The sequence below is a fragment of the Kryptolebias marmoratus genome, linkage group LG8 (genome assembly GCF_001649575.2).
Source record: "Kryptolebias marmoratus isolate JLee-2015 linkage group LG8, ASM164957v2, whole genome shotgun sequence".
Classification (NCBI taxonomy): Eukaryota; Metazoa; Chordata; class Actinopteri; order Cyprinodontiformes; family Rivulidae; genus Kryptolebias; species Kryptolebias marmoratus.
Window position 1 is genome coordinate 25036340 of NC_051437.1, and position 14540 is coordinate 25050879.

The following is a 14540-nucleotide window of genomic DNA, read 5'->3' on the forward strand; positions in this document are numbered from 1 at the left end:
TTCAGCTTCTTCAGTGCTCAGCGTTCCCTCTGAATGTTAACAGAAAATGCAACTTCTCCAGTTTGAATCTTCCTGCAATCAGAACTTGAACGTTTACAAGTGTTCCTGAACGCGTCACTCGCTCACAAGTTTGCTGTGACGTCACTTCCACGTCCTCTCACAGCGGGCCATAGGGTTATTTTTTATCTTACGTCTTCAGGAGATTTTCTGATAATAAAGTGGCACATTACGCATATTTATCACAAGAATAAAGACGTATTTGCTGCCTGAAGCGAATCAGCTACAACATTAGGATCAGAAACGCTGTTTTCAAACAGAAAGGAAATTATTAAAATATTCACCGTGTTTTACATCTGCGGCCAGCAGGTGTAAGTGTAGCGTTTATTTTTCTCCAACACATCTATTTTATTTCAAGGATTTGCCTCTCTACCTTTTAGTTTAGAAGTTATTGCTGCTCTCTTATTTTCTAGAGTGCTGTTCAGTTTCCAGAGAGTCACAAATGCTTCAAATTAACGTGTTCACCTTAATTTTCTGAACCTTAAAAGGTGTTTAAACGTCCTCAGAGATGTTTGCTGTGTGTCACCTGAGCTGGAGGCTCCACATGGTGGCAATATATCAGAAAGAAGGCTGCCTGCCAAGCAGTGAAGGGAACTGCTTCAGTCAAGGACATTTATTTACTGTAAAAAAACAGACAAATAAAATAAAAGCACACTGGTTTTATTTTAATAGACGTGAACCGGTGTATAAAGCAACAACAAAGATTATTACAGCATTTTATAAAATTGTTCATATAAGTCAATATCTTAATTAAGAATGTCTAATATATTTTATTGCAACCTACAGGTCAGTGTAGTGCAGTAAAGTGTCATATTTATAATTATGTAACATATTAGGAAGTTAACATTTACAGTGTAACATACAGTATTTAGCCTGTCTGTGTGTTTGTCTCTCATGTTAGCAAAATATCTTGTGCACCACTGGATGGATTTTAATAAAACAGTCAGAAAGTATTGAAAGGATGAACATCTGCAACGTTTCAACATGGCTGCCACAGCAAAAATGAATAAAATTGGCTGCAGGTTTCACCGATTTTGAGCTAAAACTAGGCTTGGTTGTGTCTGAGAATCGTCCTCAGCACACGCTCTGAGCATCATCAGGTGATCCTGGCATAAAAAGCTTTTATGTGTGATAGTTTTATATCTTGAAAAGGCAGAATAAATGTGATTAGAGGCGATATTTTACAGTTGTTAAGAGTGGGGCAAAAAAACCCAGTTTTAATAATCACATCAGAGAAACGTTATTTAACAAAACCTGTGATTTAAAAACACTTCTTGATCTTTGTCCTGGTGCACATTTCCTCTTTAGGCATTGTCCGCCTGCTCCTCCTCGGCTCCCTTCCCATCTGCTTCATCAGCTCCTTCTTCTTCCTCCTGGTTTCCAGTCTGAAAATACTGGCGATGACCGAGGGAGACCAAAGCAAACACCGGAAGAGTGCGAGAGTGTGTGTTAAAGACCTCCAGCCGGGCCTCAGCGTGAAGCAGCAGCAAGCACAATGCTAGTACTTTGTCAAAATAATATCCTGGACTTGTCAGATGGAAATGCTGCTGAATTCATGTGTCTCAGGAAGGCATCCTGTTTATATCTTCTGCTCAAGAGTTTTATAAACAAGTCTTTATATGTAGCACAACAACAGCTTAGTATAAATGATTAGACCGTCTTTATTTATTCATGATTTCATTCTTTGGAATCTCTGTTGGATATAAATACTTAACAATAAAATGACTACTTAATGTCAAAGATCTGGATCAATGAATCAGGATTCTCATTATTGTTTCTGTTTTTTATTTTTCCTTGCATGTTTTTTTTTTCTTTTTTCTTTTTTGTTCCAATCTAATAACTTCTGCAGACTTTGTGCTGTTTTAGCCGGTCATAAAACGTCCCTTCAGTTCCTTCAAAAACATCTGCTTCAGCCTGCCTGCTCAATTTTCTTCCTACTTTTCACTTTTAGCTAGAGTTACACTACTTTAACTTTTAACTACTCTTTTGTTACTTTAGTTTTTAGCTATTCTTGTTATCTTTTAGCTAGCCTATTGCTACTCCTAGCTTTAAGCTAACCTTTTGCTGCTGTTAGCTTCTAGTTAGCCTTGTGGGACTTTAATAATGCTTTTTATTACTTTTAGTTTCTAGCTATTATTTTTCTGCTTTTAGCTTTTAGCTCGAGTTTTTTGCTGCTTTTAGCTACTGTTCTGCCATAACCGCGCTAATGCACAAGTTTAATGTTTTCTGTTATTTATGTCGCTGCAAAAATCCCCAAAGCTGGTTTCAGGTGACAAGCGTGCAATAATACATTTCAGAAGCTAAAAATAACTAATGAGCGTTTGCTGTCAGGTGTGGAGTTTCAGGAGCTGTTCCTGTTTGAGTCAAACTAAAGTCCAAATTATTTTTCTGTCTGTTTCCTTTTTATTTGTAATTTTTGTTATTTTGAACTGAAAATATCTGATAATGTTAACGATTCATCCTCTCTGTAAATGTCATGTCTTTTCTTCATACAATTATGGAGATTTTTTTGCTCAAAACTACAAACATAAAGCAAGAAAAGCTGAATAATGTCAAATTATTATTATTATTTATATGAATACTTTTATTTCCCACAACTTTACTACTATATATATATATATATATATATATCAAAACAATATTTGTGGTGGTTTAAATATTACAAAAAAGGTCTGAGCTTTGCCTCTGTTCACACAACAGATTGAAAAAAACTGCAGCAAATTCTTCGTTTTTTGAGTTTTATCTTCCTGCCAATATTGACATTTTTTGTCCAAGCTCAGGACCTTTTTGTAAAAGGACACAAACTCTTGAACCTATCAAACAGTCTTGGTGTCTCACCCGTTGACCAGCCCTGGGCTAACATCCCTTTTCCCTCCCGTACCTGAGCTACGTGTCTCCCTGTGTGTGTTTTAAGTCGTACAATGGATTACTCATTGAAAAACAGACAAACCTCAAGCCAGACAAGTTCAAACACACCACCCCTCCTGTCTACTCTGATAACATGCCGCTAACAGACGATGTCAGAGTCTTTCTCCTTTCTGTCAGGGCAGAGAGCTGAGTGAAACCGACACTGTGTGACCTTTTTGGGGGAGGGTATGTTTATTCATGTACGTACATTAAACGGGACGACCAGGAAGTGGTGAGACAGATAAAAGAGAAAACTGAAACTTTAAACCTGTGCTTCAAAGTGAAAGGAGCAGACTTTAAGTGTGGAGGCGGGCAGAGGATGTGGATGACAGGTGGTTGTGTTAACAGGCAGCTTGGGCTGCACAGACCCTGTCATCTTTCTGTCTGTGAAGAGATGTGGGCCGATCACTACACCAGGTGGAGCGTTTCTGTAGAAGTTTGTATAACCCCAATTCTGAAAAAGCCGGGACATTGTGTAAAATGTAAATAAAAGCACAATGTGATGATTTACAAATCTCCTAAATCCACAATAAACATGTCAAATGTTTAAATTAATGTTTAATTATTTTATGGCAGCAACACATCTCAGGGCTGTAACAGTTAGTGGTACAAAACAGCTGGAGGAGCATTTTTCAACTAATTAGGTTAATTGCCAGCAACAACATTTTCTAGTGGCTGAATCTCTCAAAAGAAAAGATTGGATACGCTGCCATCTTCTCTGGACCAAAGCTCATTTAAAATGGACCGAGGCAAAGAGGAGAACTAATCTGAAGTCAGACGGATCCAAACCAGGGAGGAGAGGGACCGTCCAGCCTGTTATCAAAGCCTGCGTCTCTGATGGTATGGGGGTGCATTAGTGCCTTTGGCATGGGCAGCATACACATCTGGAAAGGCCACATTAATGCAGAATAGTGCATACAATTTGAAACCAAGATATGCTGTCTGACCTGCTTGCAGTCCAGACGTCTCACCAAAAACATTTGCTGCATCATGAAACATAATATCCACATAATATCCTACTTCAGACCAGAATGGGACAACATTCTCCTCTAAAACCTCCAGCAGCTGCTCTGCTCGGCTCCTAGATGTTTGCAGACTAATGTTAAAAAAAAGAGGGGATGCTTCACAGTGATAAACATGGCCTGTGTTGCTGCCATCAAATTCAAAACTACCTTATGTTTTCCTAAAAAAAAGTATAATTTCTCTGTTTGAATGTTTGGTATGTTTACTATGCTCCATTGTGAATAACAAATGGATCAGATTCACATTTTTCACAACGTCACAGCTTTTTCAGACTTGGATCTGCACTTTTAACAGCTGTCTTAGCTGATGCAACTACAGCACAAAATATTAGCCATACTGTATGTAATCCCTTGTTCCCCTTTTGTCTACGCTCTCCGTCAGAACAAGCACACACAGGAGACGGGGTGGATTTTCTCATTTCATAGGTTGCCAGATCCTCCCTAAACTCAACCTGCCCTAACAGATCTATTGCGGACACACTTGTAATTATAACGCATCCCTGCATCTCCAAGCCTCCAGACATACCAAAAAAGTGACTTCAGATACTTTCTTTTCTTTTTTTTTGTGCTGCTGTTCATCAGCTTGAGTGTGTGTTTGTATTACACGCAGGCGTGTTACTAAGCGTGGAAGGCAGCTGGGAGCACTTAGGACAAAAACAAGGAGCGATAAACTGGTGAGGAATCACAAAAGGGAGGAGAGAACAGAATATCCAGCTGTTGTCCGCTGTGACCGAAACCCTTTTGGTGAATAAGCGAAAAGGAAATGATGCAAAAGAGAGCAATGATAAGCCTGCAGTGTTTTAAATTAAAGTCTAGCATTCTTCAGAGGAATGCATATCACCTTTCACGCCAAACTTTTGAACTAAAGTCGTCTTGCGCTGAGAAGTAACGACATTATGCACAACCGATACTGTGAGATCCTGCAAGATGTGTTAGTGCTCAAAGAATGCACACTGCAAATTAGTTCAAGAATTGAATGAGTTTCAGCATTTTTATGTTGGTTAAGGTCAATTAGCTGTGGAGGCCATCTGAAACTGGATGACTTTCTGAGATCTTTTCAGGTGGTTCATGGAATATTTTGCTAACAGAGAGGCAGACTCGCTTCACCTTGGATGACGGGCGATAACATAAAGGATAAGGAGGAGTAGAATGCAACTAAGAGATGACGAGGTTCATTAAAATTCAAGCACACACACACACACAGTCTTCCACGGCCTTTAACAGTCTGCAGCACAGCTCTGAACTGTGTTTGTGAACGTGTGAGAATCATCGAGCCGTCCTCCTTCCCACAGCCGGCGTGAGAGGAGCCGGCGCTCCGAGGACTCTGACATCGATGAGTCACAGCTTCTGACCTTTTTCATGTGGTTTCCGAATAAGTGCAGTTTTGTATTCCTTGGTTTGTAGCGAGCAGTGGTGGCTCTTTGTGCACTTTGTGCTGCTGAATCCAAAGTCCTTCACACACAGAATAAAAGAACACATGGGGGCAAACTAAGGCTGTGAATAGAATTTTCTGCTGAACGTTAGACAAAAAAAGGCACAGTTTTAGCTCTCAGCCCTTCGCTTTAATAGTTTTAGGAGCGACCAGAAGAACCCTTCCCCAAGGCTTTAAGCTCATTAGAGGTTTTTAGCACTTTGCTGGAGCCAGACCCTTTTATGTGGTTAAAATTACTCTTACAGTTAGCTGCTTTCTAAATCACGAGGTGTTCCTTTTTTTTTTTAAGTCAAGCATTAGATGTAAACAAGTCGTTGACTCCACACAGCCATGTTAGAAAAGATCGCCCTGCTTGCCCTGATCAGTTTAGACTAAGCTCTTGTCAGAAAAGATGGATATGTATTTCCTCTATCTATAAATTAACCCCCCTCTTTCCGATTTCCAACACAATATGAGTGTTGTTTGAGCAGAGCTACAGAGAGAACCTCCATTGATCGAACTTGGCAGGACCAGAGGCGTTCTGTTCTGTGACATTTCGCTGTGGAAACTTGCAGTGGGTGTTGGCCTCACCAGTGTGGAAACTCACTGGCTGTCAATTTTCGCAGAGCAGATGTTCTAACGTAGGGAAGTCAAACTCAGTTACACTAGGGGGCCAAAAATTAAAAACTTGGTCCAAGCCGAGGGCCAATCTTGGTCAGTATTTACTGATGTTTTTGTTAAATGACTTTGGTTTTCAGATGTAATATGTTACCTCTGGTTAGATAACTGACAAGTTCATCAGCAATAATTTGATTTATCCCATTTGGATATTCTCTGTTGCTCTTTCCAAAACAAATGATTAAAAATACAAATTTAATTGACTCATCTTCAAAGTTGGCTGTTGTGCGAAGTCTTCATTTAGTACACTCAGTTTCTTTAATCACAATGAGAAGAGACAGCCTCAGTATGTCACAAATTAGCAAACCAGTTCTAATATATTTAAACTTTATCTTGGGGGCCGGATAAAAACGGCAACAGGGACCGGATCGGGACCACAAGCCTCAACTAAGACATGTGTTCAAACAAGTGAGATTTTTTTTACTCCAAGACGGCAAGCAGGCACATGACCTTCTGTTCAAACTCAAATGTGCACATTTCGATTTATTCAGAGAAAGTAACATGCTGGTGTTTAATGGAAGCTGTCATATTTGTTTAGGAGAAGCAAAGATTAGGCACAGATTCCACAGAGGGAGTTAAGTCTTGAATTTTTTGGAAAACGGAGCAATATCATGCCAGTTGTGCCTGGAATCAGCATCCTAAAAGGCCACTATTTGCTCAGATCTCTGGTGTGTGTGTGTGTAAAAATAGACTCGCGTGTGTTTTTTAATCCCAAGATAATCCTAAAGTCAGAACCTTAGGAAATGCCTCCACTCCGCTTTAAAGACAAGAGGACCACACACAGGATGCTGATCAGCAAAGACAGGAAAGTACCATTGACGCACCACCGGAGATGTGCTGCTCAGGAAGGCTGTGGGTACTTTCTGTTGTGTGTTTTTTTTCTGTACATCTCATTGATGGGAATTCCCTCCTTGCCTGTATTTTTAGTTTAACTGGTGTTCTGTGTCAGATTTCCCCATGCAGGCAGCAACGATTCTTTCCTGGCTGCAGTACTTTTCCAAAACAGTGGGACACTGTAAAATGTAAATAAAAGCAGAATGCTTTGACTAGCAACCTACATTTGATTCACAATGGAACATAGTAAACATTTAAAATGTTGGAACTAAGAAATTGCACAATCTTTTGAAAAAAGAGGTCATTCTGAATGTTACAGCAGCATCACATCTCAAAATAGTTGAGACAGGGGCAACAAAAGACTGTAAAGGTAAATGGTACAAATAAGAAACAGCTGGAGAAGCATTTTGGAACAAATTAGGTTCATTGGCAACAGATAAATATGAAAAATTGGGATGAAAAAAGCATTTTAGAGAGGCTGAATCTCACAGAAGTAAAGATGGGCAGAGGTTCAGCAGTCTGTGAAAAACTGTGACTAAAAATAGTGAAAGAACTTCAGAATAATGTTTGTCCAAAAATTACAATAAAATACAGTAAAAAATAAAATATAATGCATGGAAAGACTTTGAATATCCCATCATCTGCAGTTCATATTGTCATCTAAAGATTTTAAGAATCTGCAGAAATCTCTGAGGTCAAAGGTCAAGGCTGAAAGTCAATAATGGATGTTATTAATCTTGGGGCCCTCAGGGGCCTCTGCATTAAAACCAGGTTCTGGTTCTGTTCTGCTCAGGAACACTTCCACATTGTCTGTAAACACAGTTCACTGTGCTGTCCACAGGCGCTGCTTAAAGCTCTATCAGGCAGAGAAGAAGCCAGATGTGAACACCATCCTTAATCCATTTGTCTGAAAGGTCCAAATGTAAAGTTGGTGCTCAGTTATGCATCACTCCCTTTTTTCTCTGAATGTTTCGACTCTCTACGTTCAGCCTTTTATCAGTCTCTCCGACCTTTGTGCATCTGGGAGTTGAGGCAACATTTGTGCTGCTCCTTTTTTGAGCGCAAGGATCCGTGCTTCGCTGCAAACCACATTTCAAACACCACACACTGGCAGAAACGATGAAAACGCTGAGAAACATGGGCCTGAGGAGTTCACTGAACCACCAACAGTGGCATTCCAGCTCACAGCCAAATCTTCTGCTGCCAGATTTTAAAAAGGTAATTACAACCAGGCTGCTGTTATGGGCCAAAGTTACAGCAGCTTGTATAACAGGTTGTAAATAAACTGCTCAAACCGTGTTTTCAGACTTTAACCTTTTTCCAAAGGAAGCCCTGCTTTTTGTGTCCATCTTATCCCACCCTATTGGACAAGACGTTGTAAATCCTTCCATTTTGTCATCTGCTTTCGCCTCTCCTCCCATTCCTCCCATTCCTCTGTTTACTACACCCTTGCGTTTTTTTTCTTCTTTTTCTCTTTTAACAAATCGCTTAGCTGTCATCCTTGCAAGAGTACCGTGGTATGCAGAAGTGAGCAGCAACAGATCGCTGCTCGGTTGCATAACCTTGCTTTGGTGCTCATGACAGTGGAGACATCTTGCTGACATGAGGCTGTGCTGGGTAGAAACAGCTGGAAGTGTCTGTGGATTTCAGCGCAGTGTCAAATGCTAACACGAGCCGCAGCTCGAGCCGGTCAGTCAGTCATCTCACAGCGAATGCAATGCTTGACAGAATGAGGCCTGGGGTAAGAATGTGCTCATGTGTTCACTCATTCATTCTCTGTGGACACGCACGTTTCTATTGCTTTCATATTGAAATCCAGCACCAAGCTGTTCCAGGTGGGGGTAAACCTTCTGAGACCACCAGAGGTAAAAAAAAAAAAAAAAAAACTACCGGAAAAGAAGTCCCAGTTGCAGTAATATCCCGGACAGTGATCACGTGCTGTAGGGGCCACATGTGAAAGCTTGTTCAGCTGCAGGGGAGGTGCACAAAAACCACAGAGAAATTGATGCTGTTTGTCCATTGTTCAGTAGCAGCAGGGCGTAAATGGAGCCAAATGGAGCAAGGGTTCAATTTGAGCAAAACCAGAACTTTTATCGACTGGTTATGGGCATAAATTTTCTTGGCTTGACAAAATCTCCCTTTTGTATGTATGTACAAAAAAACTGGTGAGTCACAACCCACAAGTATAATTACATGCTCGCACTTGTCTCCCATTCTGTCTTACAGTAGAAGATTACATGAAGCATAGCTCACACAAAGCTGTCACAGCGCTTCCAAACAACCCAGTGTGCTGTACGGCTCGAAACAATGTCTGTGTGTGTGTGTGTAAAGGGTGTGTTTATTGTCGGCGGCGACTCGCTGGAATAATAGAAGTATTTGGTCAAGATACATCACAGAGGAGTCCAGATCTTTGTCCCATCCCACGTGAATTCCTCTTTCATCCATTTATCAGTTCCCACAAACCTTCTGTTTGTGTGTGCCTCCCCGCTGCATGCACACCCAAACAGAATCAGTATTAATAGTTTCCATGCTGAATCATCCCGTTGGGACCGAAGGCAGGAAGAGGAATTCTCTAAGTTCTGGATAAGTGGTGGTTGACAGAACAGGCCACATACTTGTTTACTTTTTTGTTTTTTTCTACACCAGAACTTTGTGCTGCCTAATTGGAGACTTTCACTCCCAGTTGTTGAAATTCTGAACATCTCTCTTCCCTGTTTCCTCTTTCTGGGTGTTTTTTTGGCAAACTCAAAAGAGCCACAGATGCACCCGAGTTCATATTCTGTAAGGAGGCCAAACAAGTCCAGAGTCCAAACAAGAAGATTGATGCTGGAGGTTTATTTATTTGTTGAAATAAAGCAACCGACATTTATCTCACTTGAGTAAAAAAAACAAAAAAGGGATATAAATATAAATTGGACACATAAAAACAAGAATATTAAGCATAACTGATAAGATCAAGAGTAAAAGCAATAAAACAAGTAACATACAGGCTAATAAAAACACGTCGCAGTGCATCCTTTGAGTCCTAACTTAAATAAATGGGTCTTCGGTTTGCTTCTGATGTACTGAGGCTGCTGGTGTCCCCACCTAAACAGGAAGCTGGGTCCAGGGGCCAGGAGCCTGGAACTAAACTCTGAGAACCCTTAAAAGACCTGAACGCTGAGATTCAGTTGCAGGGATTTTAGTGAAGTTTTTGGGCGTGACAATCGTGTGGTCCGCAGGTGGCAGAAGAGAGAAGATGAAGATGATGAAAGTGCTCCAACCAGACTTTCAGGTGTTGAAGAGAGGCGTCCGACAAGCAGTTCTAGTTGTTCTCCTAGAACATAGTCCTGTCTCCACACAGGTTCAGCGTGACGGGTGGGTTCTTGGTCACCTCTCAGTGTCCTGGAAGAGTCCTGGTTCTGTCTCCATGATGTCAGGGTCCTGGAGGCTGCTGAGCTCCTGGGAACAGACTGTTTCTGCTGCTTTCCCCGGGTCTGTTCTTTGCAACGATCCTGTCTCTGAGCTCTGCAGGCAGTTCCTTTGATTCCTTTCCTTTCATGGCGTGTTTTTTTTTATTTTGTTTTTTTTTTCTTGCTCTGATATATACCGTCAGCCAGGGGGCCTAATAAAGAAAGAAAGGTGTGTGTTTCTAATCAATTTGTTTTACCTCAGGTGGAGAAACATCTCAGCAGCATTTAAAGAGATATTTTATAAATTTTTTTAAAATTAAATTTACAAAACAGGGTACTAAATATAAATTACTGCGGTGAAACTTATTTCAAACAGCAGGAAGACAACAAAACGGAAAAGAACGAAGGAGGTCTGAAGACTTTCTGAAGCAACTCCACATTAAAATGAACAAACAGAAGTTTTAGACCACATTTTATCTGAAAAGCCTTTTCCCTTCCAATGTTTTCCACTCCAACTTGTTGCCTTCATTTGAAGAATGCTGATTATGTTTTAACTCACAGAGCTCATGTCAGTTTAGTCCTCCTTCTTGTGTAAATGACTCATTCCCTCCAGCAACAGATTGTTTGTCTGCAGGATTTTTCATGCTCTGAGGCTGCTGGTGGGGCGAGGACTGAAATATAATTCTGCTTCAGTTTCACTGTGTTGACGCCTGGTTGGTGAACCTATTTACTATTATGAGTTACTGGGGGAACTGGAGAAGAAGTGAGGAGGGAGAAGCTTCTCCAGTCAGAGGCTTTGTGTCAGGGAGAAGAAACAGACAGGATGTAGACACCATCCCACCTTCAAAATAAAGGGACTTTTTGATCACATGTTAACTAATCTACTGGATAAATTAAATATGCTAATTTAATAAAACCTATGTTATATTTTGTTGGTATGATAATTAAGCTTTTTGCTGCTGTTATGCAAATTTTAGCTTTCAGCAAATTTTTAATTGTAGCTATGTTTTTGCTAACTTCAGCTTTGAGCTACAGTTTTGTGAATTTTAGATTTTGGTTACTGTTTTGCTAATATTAACATTTAGCTATGGTTTTGCTAAAAAAAAGCTTTTTGGTATAGTTTTGTTATTTTAGCTTTTGGAAGCATTTTAGCAAATCTGAACTTTTTTCTTAATTTTTCAGCTACAGTGTTGTTACTTTTAGCTTTAGCTACTATTTTTCCAGTTACAGGTTTTTGCTACAGTTTTGCTAGATTTAGCTACTAGCTAGAAGTTTGGTAATTTAAGCTTTTAGCCATGGTTTTGTTGACTTTAGATTTTAGCCTCTCAATAGTTATTTTAAACTTTAGCTACTGTTTTACTTATTTTAGCTTTTAGCTTTTAGCTTTTTTTGCCCATTTTAGCTTCTGATCTGGTCATTTTATCTAATAATTCATTCTTTGCCTGGTGTCAGTGAAGTCCTTCAGCTCTCAGCCTCACACCCAGTTGTGGTTCTGCTGGGTTTTTTTTTTTTTTCAGTTTTATTTTGAAAGTCTTTTTCCGGGACGTTTGCGTTGAATCCGTGTGGTTTTACTGTTGCGCCTTGAGCGAAGGAGAAGCGTCGGCGCCCCAAACTTTGCGCTCAGGCTCTGGAGTTGGGCTTCACTCAGTCTGCAGCTTGGCGCCCGGCCGGCAGCAGAGATCAGGAGATAAACGAGGAGGATGGGACTCCTGTAAGTTATGCGTCTGCCAGTGATTTACCGACAGGGAGCGCGCACCTCCAGGCTGTGGTGAATGCATGGTTGACCCGAGAAGCCAGAAGATCCGTGACAGTTTCTGCCTGGGTGGACGTGGTGGAGCAGCGGTGAGATGGATGGACACATTCTGACATGGATGATGCTGGCGGGGCTGCTGCGCATCTCCGCTCCGCAGGACTCCTCATCTGAAGGAGGTGAGCCTCAGAGGTTTAAGGAAAGAAAAACAGTTCTGAGCTGTTATTTATTTATTTTTGCCCTGTCCTACAAAAACAAGTCATGAATTAACGCCCGGTGCTTTGGTGGCAGCGTAATCATTTAAGTTTAAATTTTAAAAAACTCCGAGTTTTTTTTTGGAACCGCTTAAACAAGCCACAAGATGCAATAACTTTGTCATTAAAAGCTGATCCAGTTACAGTAAATGAAGACACGGTCTGAAGTCGCTGTGGATCAGGGTGGGGTTGCTTTTACGCATGGCACGGCTCCAGGTGGAGAATTGTCAGGTGATGAAATCTCGCCGCCTCGGGCTGAGGGGTTCCCAAGGCGCGTTCAGGGACTCAGGGACCACCCAGGCACGCGGTGGACGGCCTCAGGTGCTGCTTTTATAACACAGAAAAGAAGGGGTCCCAGACTTTTATCAGCTGGTGAAATCTCACGGCGGTTTAGGACAAAAGCATGCCTCCAGAAATACGAGATAAAGAGACAAACTTTCATCTGAGTTTGCGTCATTAAAGTCATTTTTTTATAAGAGATTTGAGCCAACACGTGGCCCCTGATTGGCAGGTTTATATTCAGATCCCATCAAAACAAATGAAATCAGCTGCTAAAGTTGACACCAAATGCTGTCTGAGCTCCTGTCCATTAGAGGCTAAAATTAGTCCTAATGACACTGGTGGGTTTCTTAATGGGACAGGGTCTTTAGAAGTGTGTTAACAGTGAGCGGCTTCTGTTACTTTGCTGTTTCCATTAATAGGGACCCGAGGAGACAACTTGGTTTACAGCAATTAGACATGATAAGTTCACTTGCTGTTAATTAAATATAACCCACAGTCCTGGGGGTGTGTGAAAAAAGGTTCACCCTCCTCCAGTAGGGTTTTATGAGTTTCTGAGATTGTTCAAGCCTAACCTCAAAAACACACAACAGGTTCCATCGTGTCATTTTTTATTAGACGAGACAAAAACTGGAAAAGCTGTGTGAAAAACAGAATCGGTTCCGTGATTCAGGGATCATCGCCCTGAATCCAACAGGTGGCCACACGTTTGACTCCTGATTAGAGGAGTTCACGGTTGACTTAATGACTGCGAGGTGCAAAACAAGCCCATATCACCAGCCCTCCACCACCGTGCTTGACAGTTGGCCAACAATGTAGAGCCGTTTTGGATTGAGAAGTCCGACAATTTGCATGCGTTCAAACACATTTACGCTCAGATTTGTTGAGTAAAGTGTGCTGATAGCTTCTTTAAGCAATCTAAATTAAAAAACGGGTGTATTTCACGCATTTTGTTTGGAAAATTTAACCACTGAATAAAATAAAACCTACTACGGCCAGCTTAATGTGAGGCTCAGGCTTCCACATAATTTGTTTACATTGAGTGCATACCCACATTTCAGAACTGCATATCAATACATCTGTAAGCTACTGGAGAAAACTTTTTCAAACTGCACCATCTGATATGGTTCAAAGTCTTTCCAAATGCTCATAAAAGCTGATTTTATCAGTAAAAAGAAATGCATACTATTAAATTACATGTATTTTCTTTTTTATATGCTTTGTTTGGTATCTGTCAACACATTTATCCTGCAGTGTCCAGAATTTATTTACCTTGAAGCATAATTCTGTACTTGAAAGTTTCCAGACCTGCTGTTTCCACTATCAACCTCCTCCAGAACTAACAGCTTGTTGATGTATTTTTGATTTCCAAGCGATAATAAAGGCTTGAATAAGTCACAGACCGAGCGTCTGCCTCTTGGCGTCAGTGACGTCTGTAGATAAACCTGCACAAAGGTAGAGGAGTGAGGCTGGGACAAGGAGCAGCCACCCCTATCTTCCATAGCCCAAACAGAGAGAGATGTGAAGAGATGTGAAGGCTTTTTCAGATGGATGGAGACAAAAGGAGCAGCATGGACTCTGGCATGTGTGTAAATGTTTGATTTATGTGTGTAGGCTGCACTGCTTTCTCAGCTTTCATCACTCCAGAGGAATCCAAAGAAAATGAGAGTTCTGGGGCTCCGTCTGTGTGAGCGTTGTTATAAAGTCAGAGGAACTTCGAGGAAACCAAACGCAATTTTCACTCCGGCTTTCCCTCACAAGTTTATTTTTCTTAACTCCTGGTTTTGGATTCTAACAGCGGGGCGGGTTTCCTCTGGATGAGTGCACAATCTGAAGATCTCCTGCCAAACATTTCTTTTAGATTTTGTCTCTGCTACTGTCCTCTCTCTGCACTGTATTTGGCCATCCAGCATTCCTCCTTGTCTCTCATATGGAACTGCCTGAACCCCCCCCCCC

General features: G+C 41.0%; 1 protein-coding gene and 1 long non-coding RNA gene across 2 annotated transcripts in view; one reads left to right on the forward strand and one right to left on the reverse strand.

Annotated features, from left to right (window-relative positions):
* Nucleotides 1-10471: 10471 nt before the first annotated feature.
* On the reverse strand, nucleotides 10472-10960 carry LOC119617293. Its single transcript, XR_005233522.1, has 2 exons — nucleotides 10861-10960; nucleotides 10472-10513 (listed from the first exon to the last, which is right to left on the reverse strand). It is a non-coding gene; the product is annotated as an uncharacterized LOC119617293 (long non-coding RNA).
* A 915-nt stretch (nucleotides 10961-11875) lies between these two features.
* vwa1 (von Willebrand factor A domain containing 1) overlaps nucleotides 11876-14540 on the forward strand; it is an 8876-nt gene continuing 6211 nt past the window's right edge. The window contains exon 1 of the mRNA XM_017411178.3: nucleotides 11876-12230. Within this exon, the coding sequence (XP_017266667.1) occupies nucleotides 12149-12230 (82 nt within the window). The 5' untranslated portion in view covers nucleotides 11876-12148. The remainder of the gene's footprint in view (nucleotides 12231-14540) is intronic.